The following is a 14667-nucleotide window of genomic DNA, read 5'->3' as shown; positions in this document are numbered from 1 at the left end:
AAGGAAGCAAAAGCTAGGTTAGCTGAGTGCCATGTATGAATACGTGTACATGTGTGTACACGTGTGTATGTATAAGGTGTAGGCACTAGGGGATGAGCAGGAAAAGAGGAGTCATCAGAAAGACAAGGGTGGAAAGAAACAGGGAGAAAATCGAGACACACCTGCTCCCTTACCTCTCCTTCTCCTTCCCTACCCCACTTTCCTGGTGATTTCATTTAGTTCAGGGTATGGCAGAACCTTGCTCAGGAGCCTGAGAATGGACGAGTCTCCGAGACTATGGCGCCCTCTCCTCGACCCCATTTTAAAATAAGGAAGCAGAAGCCCTGTCGGTCACCATGCAGAGTCCTGATCTCCGGATGGACAAGGTTTCCATCTCTTGCCTACTCCTGCTTCTTGCCTGCCTATCCCTTAGGGCGGGCCTCGAGGTCCTTGATCCCGTTAATTCCCTCCCCGACGCCTAATGTTGAAGTGTCTGGCCCTTTAAAGCAGCAGCCCCCGGTCGAGTTATTGTCTCCCCTCTCAGCCAATCGGCGGCGCCGTTGGGGGCGGGGGGACCCGGCCTCCCGATAGGCCGCTCTGAGCCCCGCCCCTCCCGGGATTCCGGGAGCTGTCCGGCCACCTCGGTGCTGATCCCGCCGCCGCCGCCCACGGGCCGCGAGCAGCGCTGAGAGGGCACTATGAGCGGGGGCGTCTATGGCGGAGGTGAGCGAGCCTCGGGCTTCGGGCTCCCCAGCCCGGCGCGGCCTCACCCGAAGCCCAGCGCCCCGAACCCGCGCGATCCAAGCTCTGGACACTCTGGGGCCTGTCACCTCGGCGCTACAGCGGGTCCAACCCGGGGTTTGGGTCCTGCGCCGCTCCAACCTAACACCCTTCCCAGACGCTCGCACGCACTCGGCCCAACCTCTCCATCATTCAACCCACCTCCACCCGGCCCCCAGCCCGGCAAGGAGAGTGGCCTGCACACGGGCCACGGGTCAAAAGGGACTTTGGAATCTTGACCCCCCACTCCCAAGACCCCGAACTCCTGGCCGAGCTCCCACCTGCCCCGTCCGACGTTGAAGGTGGTGAGACTGTGGCTCTGCCCTGACCTCCTCTCGGAGCAATCCAAGGGGAGAGAGTTTGGGAGAGGTCCCCTCACAAGTCTGTCTCTCCGCACAGATGAGGTGGGGGCGCTGGTCTTTGACATTGGCTCCTTCTCAGTCCGCGCTGGGTATGCTGGGGAGGACTGCCCCAAGGTGAGCCTTCCAGCCCCCTCCCCAAATCCTGCCCCCCCACCCAGGCTTCTCAGTGATCCAGGGTCTCAAGGCCAAGAAAGAAGCTCTGCTGAGCTGGAATTTGGCAGTAAGCCCAGGGATGGGCTGAGAGCCCTGCCAAGGGCCTGGGTAGGTGCAAGAGATTGATTTTTCCTCTGTATTTGCTCCCCTCCAGGCTGACTTCCCCACCACTGTGGGGCTGCTGGCCGCAGAGGAGGGGGGTGGGCTGGAGTTGGAGGGGGAGAAAGAGAAGAAAGGGAAGATCTTTCACATTGATACCAACGCCCTCCACGTGCCTCGGGATGGAGCAGAAGTTATGTCCCCCCTCAAGAATGGCATGAGTAAGGGGCCCGCACCCACTGCCTCCTAACACAGACTGGGAGCCCACCCCCCCTCACCCCAGGGCACAGCACTCCACACCCAAGGAGTCTTCCTTGCAGCTGCCTAAGTCCCAGGGATGCCCTCACTACTTTCCACAGCTGCCTGGTTCCTAACCAGGGGCCACCAGATTCCTGGGGAGGGGGAATTTCTGCAGGAGCTTGTCTCACCTCTCCTCCATTGGCCTTGGCCTCCCTCCTTCCTTTCCTTCCTGTCCCTGGACACCTGCCTGCCCACCTTCATCTCTCCCCTGGTCTCCTGGCCCCAGTCGAGGACTGGGAGTGCTTCCGTGCGATCCTGGATCACACCTACAGCAAACACGTCAAGTCCGAGCCAAACCTGCACCCAGTGCTCATGTCTGAGGCCCCGGTAAGTGCCTCATCCAGCCCCTAGTTTAGCTCTGGGTCCCACCATTTACCATTCACCTCTCTCATCAAGCCACTGCCATCAATCACTCCACTTTGCTTTTTGGACTTTCCTTCCTTTTTTTCTTTTTGTATTTTTAGGACCACACCTGTGACATATGGAGGTTCCCAGGCTAGGGGTCCAATCAGAGCTGTAGCTGCTGGCCTATACCACAGCCACACCAATACAGGATCCAAGCCATGTGTGCAACCTACACCACAGTTCATGACAACGCCGGATCCTTAACCCACTGAGCAAGGCCTGGGATTGAACCCCCATCCTCATGGATGCTAGTTGGGTTCATTAACAGCTGAGCCACAGGGGGAACTCCCTCAGACTTTCCTTCCAACACCATCATCTTCAACCACTTTCTTTCCTCCCTGGTTTAATCTACATGCCTCGCTCCTCCCGCCCCATCCACGTGCTTTTCCCCCAGCCAGACTCCTACACTGCCCCTCCACTGCCCCTCCTCCCAAGGTCTTTTTTGAACTTTTAACTTAAAATTGTTGTCCATATTATATATACACATCAATAGTCAATTTACATTAACACAACATTGTAAATGAACTATACTTCAATTTTTGGGTTTTTTTTTTTTGTTTGGTTGGTTGGGTTTGGTTGGTTTTTTTTTGTTTTGTTTTTTTTTTTTTGCTTTATAGGGCTGTACCCATGGTATGTGGAGGTTCCCAGGCTAGGGGTCTAATAGGAGCTATAGCTGCCGGCCTACACCACAGCCACAGCAAGGCCAGATCTGAGCTGGGTCTGCAACCTACAGCACATTTCCTGGCAACACCAGATCCTTAACCCACTGAGCGAGGCTAGGGATCGAACCCGCAACCTCATGGTTCCTAATTGGATTCGTTTCCACTGTGCCACATCAGGAACTCCTATACTTCAATTTTTAAGTAAAAAACAAAATGAAAGTGATAATCAATTTGCTTTAGAAAGTATGTTAAGGGAAAAACTGGCATTCATACCCTCTCTTCACCCTTTTCCAGAGGCAGTTACTTTTCTCTTAGCTTTTTTTTTTCCATTACCTTTCATATCTCTGATTATCACATGAATTGAATTGCTGATCATGATTTTTTTTTTTATTTTTTTTTTAGGGCTGCACCTGAGGCATATGGAAGTTCCCAGACAAGGGGCCAAATCACAGCTATAGCTGCCAGCCTACACCACAGCCACAGCAAGGCCAGATCTGAGCCTTATCTGTGACCTGCACCACAGCTCTGGGCAATGATGGATCCTTAACCTACTGAGTGAGGCCAGGGATCGAACCTGCATCCTCACTAATACTAGTCATGAATACTGCTGAACCACAATGGGGACTCCTGATTGTGAATTTTTTTAGCTTTGTTATCTGTGAATTTCCCACTATAGAAAATCAGCATTTAGCTCTCTTTCCTCTCTACCCACACCACATACATTTCTTATTTCTCACCTTAAGTACTGTTGTAGTTTAGGGTTTTTTTTTTAAGATCAATATTCAGTATTTACACTTATTATATATGCTTATTAGGCCTGAGCCAACCAATAAACTATGGTTTCTACCTTTCCTGTGCAAATTTTTTGTTCTCTCTAGCACTGAAAATTGTCTTAGTTCCTATTTTCCTTAGTTTTCTATCTGCTAATAACGTAGTAGATAGATTGTTCCTCAGTTATCTATATCTTTTCTCAAGACATTAATTCTTTAGAGTGTTGTATCAGTTTCATCTTGAAGAAATCTCCCCAGGAGCCCACTGACCTGCTCTGCTGTGGATTAGTTGCTTTCTACATAGAAAACATATCTGGAGTTCCCGTCGTGGCGCAGTGGTTAACGAATCCGACTAGGAACCATGAGGTTGCGTGTTCGGTCCCTGCCCTTGCTAAGTGGGTTAACGATCCGGCGTTGCCATGAGCTGTGGTGTAGGTCGAAGACGCAGCTCGGATCCCGCATTGCTGTGGCTCTGGCGTAGGCCAGTGGCTACAGCTCCGATTCGACCCCTAGCCTAGGAACCTCCATATGCCGTGGGAGTGGCCCAAAGAAATAGCAAAAAGACAAAAAAAAAAAAGAAGAAAAAAGAAAACGTATCTATCATCCTGACATTGCCCTCCACCATCACCTTAAGGAAATACTTTGTCTCTCTCCTGTATTAAAAGTTCTGTTTCCTGTATCTCATGACCCCTTTCCTTGATTTACTCCCTTGTTTTCATGGAGCACATCATCCAGTAACTGCCTTAGAAAGGTCACAGGAAGTAAAATTTTTAAGACCTTACATGTCTCACCTTGGATTGATAGTTTAGCTAGGTGTAACACTCCAATTTGGAAATCTTTTTTTTTTTTTTTTTTGGACTCTTGAAGGCACTTCTCCAGTGTCTTCCAGTATCTACTGTTGCCATCAAGAAGACCAAAACCATTTACTTTCCGATCCTTTGATGTAACTTATTTTTCTTTCTGAGAGCTTATAACATTTTCACTTTGTCCTCAGTATATTACAATTTTATGGTCTTATATTGGTTTATTTTTGTCCATGGCGGTGGACACTCAATATGTCCCTTTAATTTGGAAACCTATGTCTTTCAATTTCATGGAAAAACTTTAATTACTTATTTGATGATTTATTTCTTTCAGTATTTTCTGTTTTCTCTTTTGGGAAATCTATTATTTGGATTTTGTACCTCCTAAATTGTTCTCCTAATGTTCTTATCTTTTCTCTTATGTTTTCCAGCTCTTTATGTTTTTCCTCTAATTTCCAAGATAGTCCCTCAATTTACTTTTCAACCCTTCTATTAATTTTTTCATTCTTGCTCTTGTGTTTTTATTTCCCAGGAGGTCTTTCTTGTTCCACAAATGTTACTCTTTAGGGTATCCTATTCTTGTTTCATATGTGCAATGTCATTCATTATCTCACTAAAGGTATTAATTAGTTTTGTCTTTAGAAGTTTTCTTCTCCTTGTATAATTATTGTTCTTCCAAGTTGCTTTCTTTCCCTGCCCTTTCTTGGGAGTCTCTATTTTTGGGGGCTCTTCTTAGATTTCTGTAAATCCTTGGTTGTCTGCATATGTTTAAGGATGGGAGACTATGGAATTTCAGCTGTGGTGCAGTGAGTTAAATGACTGCAGCAGCTCAGGTCACGAGGTGGCATGGGTTCAATCCTGGCCCCGAGCAGTGGGTTAAAGGATCTGATGTTGCTGCAGGTGTAAGTCTACAGCTGTGGCTCAGATTCACTTCCTGGCCCAGGATCTTCCATATGCTTTGGGTGTGGCCATTAAAAAAAAATAAAATCTGATTGGGCAAGGGGACTTGTTGGCTGAAATCTTTGCAATAGGATGATTTGACTGGCGTGTTTACTTGGCAGCCTCTGATAATTGGCATCTTTAGATCTTTGATGTAACTTACTGGGAAGACTTCCACCCTGAAGACAGGCCTGCCCCACCCCCTTTCTGGAAGCCAAGTGAGCAAATAGGGATGATGTTATCAGCATTCAATATGCATGGTATCACTTAATTCCCTTCTTTTAAATATAATGTCCTCATTCCCAACAGTATCAAGTGTCCCACCATTTCAGACCCTCAGCTTTCCTCTCTCTAGAGAATAACCTTCTAGTCTTCTCTGAGGTTGGAGTGGGCAATAGCTTAGTGACATGGAATTAGGAAGAGAGTTTAGGGATCTGTTACTTGAATAGCTTTAAACACTCTTATTTAGGAGTTCCCACTCTGGTGCAATGGGATCGGTAGCCTCTTAGGAGTGCTAGGATGCAGGTTCAATTCCAGGCCCAAACCAGTGGGTTAAGGATCTGGCATTGCTACAGCTGCAGTGTAGGTCACAATTGTGGCTCAGATGTGATTCCTGGCCTGGGAACTCCATATGCCATGGGGCAACCAAAAAAGGAAAAAAAAAATCTTTTTCATTTTCCCTTTCCCTCTGCTTCCAGAGGTACCTGAAACTACCAATTCCTGATCCCTCTGAGGAGTCTGAGATTTAATAGGCTGTTGCTGGCTGCTTCCAATATCAGTTTTAGAACTCAGTGTTCTTGAACCAGTTAAGTCAGTTATCACTCACCTGATTTCCAACATTCAAAATTTTTTTTTGCTGTGTTCCCTTTTTCTTCCTCTTTCTTTCTTCTGATTTCGTTCTTTCTTTTCTTTCTTTTCTGTCTTTCTTTCTGCTTCTTTCTTTCTTCTTTTCTTTCTTTCTTTTCTTTCTTTTCTTTCTTTTCTTTCTTTTCTTTCTTTTCTTTCTTTTTGTCTTTTTAGGGCCCAACCCACAGTGTGTGGAAGTTCCCAGCCTAGGGGTCAAACTGGAGCTGCAGCTGCTGGCCTTCGCCGCAGCCACAGCAACGCAGGATTCAAGCCACATCTGTGACCTACATCACAGCTCATGGGAACATGGAATCCTTAACCCAGTGAGTGAGGCCAGAGATCAAACCCACATCCTCATGGATACTAGTTGGGTTTGTAAGCTGCTGAGCCACAAGAAAACTCTGAAATTAACTTTTTTTAAGTTAACAATTCAGTGGCATTCACTCCATTCACAATGTTGTGCATCACCTCTGCCTAGTTTCAAAATATTTTCATTACCCCCAAAGAAAACCCATTTTCATTAAGCAGTTCCTCTTCACTCCTCTTGCCCCCAGCACTTGGCAACCATCAATCTACTTTCTTTCTCTATGGATATATAATATATATCCTGGGATTGTTAATATAAGTGGATCATACAACATGTGACTTTTTGTCTCTGTATTATTTCACTTAGCATAATGTTTACAAGGTTCAGCCGCGTTGTATTGACTGAGAAATACTCCTTTTTAGGAATATGCCACAATTTGTTTTTTTCTTCATACATTGATGCACATTTGAGTTATTTCCACCTTTGGCTATTTTGAATAGTGCTGCCGTGGGCAGTTGTGTAGAAGGATTCATTTGCATACCTGTTTGAAATTCTTTGGGATGGATAAGTAGGAGTGAAATTGCTGGGTCCTGTGATCATTCTATGCGTAATTTTTGAACAACCGCCGATCATTTTCTACAGTAGCTGAACCATTTGACCTTCCCACCAGCAATGCACAAGGATTCTTATTTCTCCATATCTTTTCCAACATTCATTATTTTCTTTTTCTTTTGTTTTTTAATTGTTATCACCACCCTAGTTGTGAAGCGATATCTCATTGTGCTTTTTATTTGCACTTCCCTTATTTTGATGGGCCTGTTGGCTTTTATAGGTTTATGGGTTGTTTTTTTTTAAATTCCCCCTTTATTATAGTTTTGCCGTGATCTTAGGAGGGAATAAAAGTAGATGTTTGTATTCAATCCAGCATTTTTACCCAGAAATCGTCTTCCTCAGCTTTCTTGCCTCTGAGATGACTAAAATGGGGACGAGGGATGTACTGGGGTCTGCGAGGGCCCTGAAATATGATGTATTTTGCACAGTAAAGAGCACTGGGCTAGGAGTCAAGAGACTCCATGTGACTCCGATCCAACTCTACCAAGAGCTTTCTGTGTGACCTTGGCCACGTCACTATCCCTCTCTGAATGTTGTTTTCTTTAGTTGGGTTTGGATTGTTATCTTTAAAGTATTTTATAGTTCTCACATTCTAAAGCTCTGAGGGTCAAGGGACCTTACCTCTGTCCCCAGTGCAAGATGGATGGATGTGCGTGTGGGCAGGTGCATGGATCTCTGCCTTTCCCTTCCTGAATCTTTCCCTCTTTCACTTTCTCCCCAGTGGAACACACGGGCCAAGCGGGAGAAGCTGACAGAGCTGATGTTCGAGCAGTACAACATTCCTGCCTTCTTCTTATGCAAGACAGCTGTGCTTACCGCGTATCCTCTGGCTTGAGCTGCTCTGCCAGGGTGGAGGGCCAGGGTGGGGTGTGTGGCGCACTGAGCTGGAGGCTGGGCCTGATTCTGTGGCCATCAGTATCCTGGATGGGCAGACATCCCCTCTGAGCCCCATTAGTGCAGAGGGGCCCCGGGGGGCTAAGTGCTTTGGACCTTGAGATGGCCGTGTCAGCAGCCCTTTCCCGTTCCTTGGATCAGGTTGAGCATGGAGAGTTGGGACAAGGAGGCAGGGGCTGGGGCTGGAGAGAAGAGGGAAGGGTATATGACACTGAGGTGGTCCCTTCCCAAGCAGCCAAGCAGCATTTTTTTTTTTTTAAGGCTGTGCGTTGCATTGAACCCTATGCGAAGCCCTGGGGTGATATGGCCCCTAATTTCAGGGAGCCCATGGGACTGAGAAGGAAGACTAAAGAGAAGCTGGGAGCACAAAAGGAAGGCAGAAAGTGTGATTCAGACAAGAGAAGCGTGACAGGGATCTCAAGAGCCTTCTCCAGTGGATGGGTCACAAACCAGGAGAGATTTGCAGACTGGGAGTGGGCTGGATCCGGGAGAACAGAGAGCGACTAGGCCAGACTCAGGTCCCGCTCCCTCGTTTGCTGCTGCTGTCTCTTTGACCGCCCATCCCACACCAGCTTTGCAAATGGACGCTCCACAGGTCTGGTGCTGGACAGTGGGGCCACCCACACCACGGCCATTCCAGTGCATGATGGCTACGTCCTGCAGCAAGGTGGGGCCTCGGCAGGGGTTGGGGGTGCCTGGGGGGACCAGGCTCTGACACCCACTCCTTTCTAGGCATTGTCAAGTCACCCCTGGCAGGGGACTTCATCTCCATGCAGTGCCGAGAGCTCTTCCAGGAAATGGCCATTGACATCATCCCACCTTACATGATCGCAGCCAAGGTGGAGCCTCTGGGATGTCCTGGGCACTCACCCTATGACTGTCAACCCTCTGATCCATAAAATAGCAGAGGGGAGCAGCCGGGCCCAAGAGGACCCTGGTCCTCAATTTGTAACTGAGGCATCAACGATCCAGACAGGCGAAGGGACATGGCCGAGGTCCCACAGCCATCTGCCAGCAGGATATATGTGTGAGGGCTGGGGAGGGTTCTGAGGGCCCAAAGACCCAGGTTCAAGGTCTGCTTCTGCCACAGAAAAGCTGTGTCACCTAGAAATGAGACCGAAGCTCCCGAGCCTCAGTTTCCTCCCCGTAAAGTGGAATCATAGCACGTAGGGCTGCCGTGAGGGTTCAGTGAGATACCGCATGCCAGGGACCCCCACGTGGAACATGGCTCAGTTAAAGGCTGATTGATTCCTGAAGGTTTGGCCTCCTACAGGATACCCCAGGGCCCTCAGCCTTTCTCTTACCGAGCCTTTCAGATCAGCTATGCCCACTGCACGCGTGGCATCCATGGTGATGGGCTCTCCTCGTTCCCTCTCCTCTAACAGGGGAGAGGGAGAAGCGCCTTTTCTGGGCAGCAGAGCATCTGGGCCGTTAGCTGAGAACCAGTGAGTGCTGGGAGCATGGGTGCGGCCAGCAGGGTGGGAATGGGTGCTCACAGGCTGTGTCCCCACAGGAGCCCGTTCGGGAGGGTGCCCCCCCCAACTGGAAGAAGAAAGAGAAGTTACCCCAGGTTTCCAAGTCCTGGCATAACTACATGTGCAATGTGAGGCACTGGAGAGGGTCCCCTGAGCCCCCGCCTCCAGCTCCTCGTCCCCTGCCCCACTGTGAGGCCAGGAGGGACCCGAGGCCCTGCGGGTGGGGGCGGGGCTCAGGAGGGAGCCCCGCCCTCACCCCCTCCCCGCGTTCTTAGGAGGTGATCCAGGACTTCCAGGCCTCCGTGCTGCAGGTCTCAGACTCTCCCTACGATGAGCAGTGAGTGGGGCCCACAGCTTGAGGGGGGGGGGCGGCCGGCCTGGGGTTCAGGGGCGACCTCTGGTCTTTTGAGAGCACCCCCAAGCAGAGCCTTGCTCCTTCCTGGGTAGGGTGGCTGCGCAGATGCCCACAGTGCACTACGAGATGCCCAACGGCTACAACACCGACTATGGTGCCGAGCGACTGCGCATCCCTGAGGGCCTGTTCGATCCCTCCAATGTCAAGGTGAGGCTGGCTGGAGTCCCTGGACCTCAGGGTGTGGGGGAAGCTGGGAAGGATCACTTGGGTCTGGGGAGAGGGGACAGAGGGCCCAAAGTCCAGTCACCTTTCTCACAGGGCCTGTCGGGGAACACCATGTTAGGTGTGGGCCACGTGGTGACCACCAGCATCGGCATGTGTGACATTGACATTCGCCCGGTGAGTCCCAAGCCTGTGTCTGGGTGGGGTGGCCCAGAAGTGTGTCTGTGAGGGGCGGGGTGGCAGGGAGGAGACGTTCCCTGACAGTTCACTCCGTCTCCCTGTTCTCAGGGCCTGTATGGCAGTGTCATTGTCACTGGAGGGAACACACTGCTCCAGGGCTTCACTGACAGGCTCAATCGAGAACTTTCCCAGAAGACTCCACCGGTAGGAGCCCATGCGTGGCCAGGGCCTTGGACTCCAGTCCTGGCTTAGTCCTTCAGGACTGAGTCCTTCCTCCTTCCCACGCATGGAGGGAGTGTTCTGGCCACCAGAGCAGATGGCTGCCCGCTGTGGCTTCCCAGTGCTCCCCACCCCCAGCCCTGACCCTTCCCAGAACCCAGGTGTCGGCTCCCCCCAGCCCCTCTTTCCCCTCAGAGCATGAGACTGAAGCTCATCGCCAGCAACAGCACCATGGAGCGCAAGTTCAGCCCCTGGATTGGTGGCTCCATCCTGGCCTCACTGGTGAGAGGGAGGGGCTTGGCCTAGCACCGAATGTGGGGAAGGGGCAGATCCAGACAGCCCCTGCCGTCTTGCCTGCCTCCTCGTTCATTCATTCAACAAGCATTTATTTTGGTGAAAGGGCAGTCAGTGCTCCTGTAAAGGCGGATGTGACATCAGGACACAAATCTGGGAGCGGAGGAGAGGAAGCTGGAGTGGCTGGCTGGGATGAGGTCGTAGTGGTCTTATAGGCCAGGGCAGGACACTGACTGCTTGGAGAAAGATGGTGTGACTGCCACAGGCACGTTTGGGAAGATTATGTCAGACATGAGTCTTTGGAGATCAGGGTAAGAGCTGGACGCAAGGGGACTTTGCCAGCAGGCTCTTTCTGTAGTCCCGAGTAGTAGTGTGGATGGGGTAGCGAGAAAGGGGCAAAAAGGAGGAGGCAAGCAGGAGTTCCCGCTGTGGCACAGCAGGATCAGGGGTGTCTCTGGAGCATTGGGATGCAGGTTCAATCCCTGGCGCGGCACAGTGGGTTAAGGATCCAGCATTGCCACAGCTGCAGTGTAGGTCTCAAATGGCTTAGGTCTGACCTCCGGCCCGGGAACTCTAAATGCCGCGGGATAGCCAAAAAATTAAAAAAAAAAAAAAAAGAAGAAGAAGAAGAAGAAGGCAGTAGGCAGATTGGTTCCAGAGCAGAGAGCTGCAGATGCAAACTGTATCTGAGGAGTGTCAGCCACACAGAGAGGACAGCAAGGTGATGACAAGACAAGGAGGGCACCCACTGGAGGGGGTGCCCCCAAAGAGATAGAAGCAAGGGTCAGAACAACAGGAGGCTGACGGTCTGAAATTAACTCAGAGCTGGGAGCATGCCAGTCACCAGTTGCCCCAGGCCTCCCGTGTGCCTGAAGTGGACAGACGTCTGGACCTAGTCCCTGCCTCCATGAATGGGGACAGTCTGGAAGCCGAGACAAGCAGGAGGTCGCCACAAAGTGTTGGGAGTTCCTAAGGAGTTCCCGTCGTGGCTCAGTGGTTAACAAATCCGACTAGGAACCATGAGGTTTCGGGTCCGGTCCCTGGCCTTGCTCAGTGGGTTAAGGATCCGGTGTTGCTGTGAGCTGTGGTGTAGGTTGCAGATGTGGCTCGGATCCCACGTTGCTGTGGCTCTGGCGTAGGCTGGTGGCTACAGCTCCGATTTGACCCCTAGCCTGGGAACCTCCATATGCCGTGGGAGCAGCCCTAGAAAAGGCAAAAAAGACGAACAAACAAACAAAAAAACAAAGTGTTGGGAGTTCTGTCAAAGGAGGACCTGATGTGGCTCAGGGATCATGAAGGGCCTCTGAGGACCCTTCAAGCTGAAATGAGTAAGAACTCATGAGACAAAGCAGGAGAGAGGGTGCATGGCCCATGGGGAAGCCAGGCAAAGCCAAAGGCCGTGGGTAGATGCTGTGGCATCTGAGTTTGGGAAGCTCGCTTGGGCTGCAGAGCGGAGAGTGGACTGGAGAGGCTACTGTGGCCTCTACTGTGACCTGGATTTGACAGAGGAGTGGATACTGGGGGGGTGAAACTGGCAGCTTCTCAGAGTTCGGACTGACTGAATGTGGACACTCTTTGGATGTGCAAGGTAAGAAGGAGAGGGTCAAGGATGAGGCCCAGGATGCTGGCTCCTGGCAGTGCTGTCCAACAGGAGTGTAATGGGAGCCACGTATGTCATTTCAAAAATTTTAGTAGCCATTTTTTAAAAACAGTCCAAAAAATAAGAATATATTGTATTTGGGGGGAGTTCCCTCGTGGCTTAGTGGTTAACGAATCCGACTAGGAACCATGAGGTTACGGGTTCGGTCCCTGGCCTTGCTCAGTGGGTTAAGGATCCGGCGTTGCCGTGAGCTGTGGTGTAGGCTGCAGACACGGCTCTAATCTGGTGTTGCTGTGGCTCTGGTGTAGGCCGGGGGCTACAGCTCCAATTCGACTCCTAGCCTGGGAACCTCCATATGCCGCGGGAGCAGCCCAAAGAAGTAGCAAAAAGACAAAAAAAAAAAAAGAATATATCGTATTTGGGGAGCTCTCATTGTGGCTCAGCAGGTTAAGACTCTGACTAGTTCATTATTAAAAAACAAAACAAAAACAAAAGACTCTGACTAGTACCCATGAGGATAGTATGCCACAAGCTGCTGCGTAGGTCACACATGTGGCTCGGATCTCATTGCTATGGCTGTAGTGTAGGCTGGCAGCTGCAGCTCCAGTTTGACCCCTAGCCTGGGAACTTACATATGCTGCAGGAGCTGCTCTAAAAAGAAAAAATATATATATATTGTATTTGGAGTTCCCCTACTGGCTCAGTGGATTAAGGATCTGGTATCGTCACTGCTGTGGCTTGGGTCAGGGCTATGGTGCAGGTTCAACCCCTGGCCTGAGAACTTCTGCATGCCACAGGCATGCCCCCCCCCCAAATATATATATATATATATATATATATATATATATATATATAGTATTGAATCCAATACATCGAAAATATAATTTCAATATCATCAATATAAAAATGGAGGTGTCTTACATTCTTTTTTCTGGACTTAGTCTTCCATATCTGGTGCGTATTTGACATGAGGACTAGCCACACTTCGAGTGCTCGGTAGCTCAATTTCAAGTGTTCAGTGTGGCAAGGGACCCCTGGGTTTGGACAGGGCAACTGTGGAAGGTGAGGAAGCTCAAAGAAGCAGGTTTGGGGCAGGCCTGGGTGAAGATGGTGAATGCAGCCGTGGACATGTCCAGGGTGAGGTCCCTTGGGACACTAAGGAGGAGGTGTCCAAAAGACATTAGGGTCTGGAGCTCAGCATGGAGATCCGAACTGGGAACCAGAGATGGTGGGAAGGGTGGGGCTTTGGCACGGGAGCAGGAGCAAACCCTAGCAGATGACATGGTCCAGGAAGGCGTGTTCTTTGAGCCATAGGACAGAAGCAGGGCCACACACACACGCACTCTTGCAGGCAGAGGCAGAGAAACCATGAAAGAGTGGGTACAGCCTGAAATGCCCAGGACCAGAGACTCTCAAGGAGCAGGTTTCAATGGGGGGCGGGGGGCACTTGGGAGTAAAGACAGCCCCATCCTGATGTTAGGTGATGTCCATTGGTGAGTCGCATGGAGAGAAGATTTTCTTGGGAAGTAGGGAGACTTGACATGTTTGTTAGGCCCTATAGGGTACCTGGAGAAGAAGAGGTATGGAGCGTTGGCCACTGGCCAGGGTCTGTAAGCACCACCTCCCAGCTGGGAAACAGCTATTGAACAGGTGCTCAGTAGATGCTTGTTGAATGAATGAATCCTGGATTGAACGACAGGCAGCGGGTGTTCGCCCTCTGACTACGAAGGGGTGGACTGGAAGATGGGGCAGGCTGGTGGTCGCGGGAGGGATGTGGGATTGAGAGGCAGGGAGGCCCGGAGGAGGGTTCCGGGGCGTCGAGCCTGCACGCGTGGAGTGTGGGGAGGCGCTTCTCTCTTCCTCCAGGGCCTCCCTGACCTCCAGTGTCGTCCCCCGACCCAGGGCACTTTCCAGCAAATGTGGATCTCCAAGCAGGAATATGAGGAGGGCGGGAAGCAGTGCGTGGAGCGGAAGTGCCCCTGAGGGCGCCCCCTCCTCACCCACAGGCCTGCCTGCAGCAGTGGGGGAGGGGACGCGAGAGGAAGGAGAGGGTTAACCCCCGCCCCCGTTCTCCCCCCGCCCCGCCCCGCCTCGGCACCGCAAGCTCCCAACGCTCCCACCGCCCCCTTTTCTTCCCCTTCCCGCTCGTCCTCTTAGATTGCGTTGTCGAACGGAGTAAAAACGTTTTAAGAAAAAGGAAGTTTGGCCTCTTTAGGGATGGGCAGTGGGGTCAGGGTTCTGGAGGGAGAAGAGGGGAGGGCCACACCTAAATCCGCGGTGTGGCATCGCACGGTGGACGCCAGGGCAAGGTCTGAGGGCGGGGGCAGTGAGGCAGGAGCCACGAACGCCTCAGGTATCAAAGGGGCCGCAATCCAGGGAGGATCGCGCAGCGAGAACCGGGTAGAGCCCCT

At 51.0% G+C, this 14667-nt stretch overlaps 1 protein-coding gene across 1 annotated transcript; it reads left to right on the top strand.

The window, feature by feature from the left end:
• The first annotated feature begins 566 nt into the window (after positions 1–566).
• ACTL6B (actin like 6B) lies at positions 567–14298 on the top strand. Its single transcript, XM_047779116.1, has 14 exons — positions 567–702; positions 1159–1235; positions 1429–1594; positions 1900–2000; positions 7739–7836; positions 8484–8578; positions 8644–8750; positions 9425–9514; positions 9662–9723; positions 9834–9948; positions 10060–10140; positions 10252–10347; positions 10558–10644; positions 14159–14298. The coding sequence occupies exons 1-14, from the start codon at positions 678–680 to the stop codon at positions 14237–14239; spliced, it is 1281 nt and encodes a 426-aa protein (XP_047635072.1). The 5' UTR covers positions 567–677; the 3' UTR covers positions 14240–14298.
• Positions 14299–14667: the final 369 nt, after the last annotated feature.

Source organism: Phacochoerus africanus, chromosome 5 (genome assembly GCF_016906955.1).
Source record: "Phacochoerus africanus isolate WHEZ1 chromosome 5, ROS_Pafr_v1, whole genome shotgun sequence".
NCBI lineage: Eukaryota > Metazoa > Chordata > Mammalia > Artiodactyla > Suidae > Phacochoerus > Phacochoerus africanus.
The sequence above is the reverse complement of the archived record's forward strand: the minus strand, read 5'-3'. Positions and strand labels throughout refer to the sequence as shown.

Excerpts from the sequence above, each read along its gene's own strand:
- ACTL6B (XM_047779116.1), top strand. The coding sequence starts at position 678 with ATGAGCGGGGGCGTCTATGGCGGAG. Across the intron at positions 703-1,158 it reads CGGGGGCGTCTATGGCGGAG|ATGAGGTGGGGGCGCTGGTC; the intron begins GTGAGCGAGCCT and ends CTCTCCGCACAG. Across the intron at positions 8,579-8,643 it reads TGGCTACGTCCTGCAGCAAG|GCATTGTCAAGTCACCCCTG; the intron begins GTGGGGCCTCGG and ends ACTCCTTTCTAG.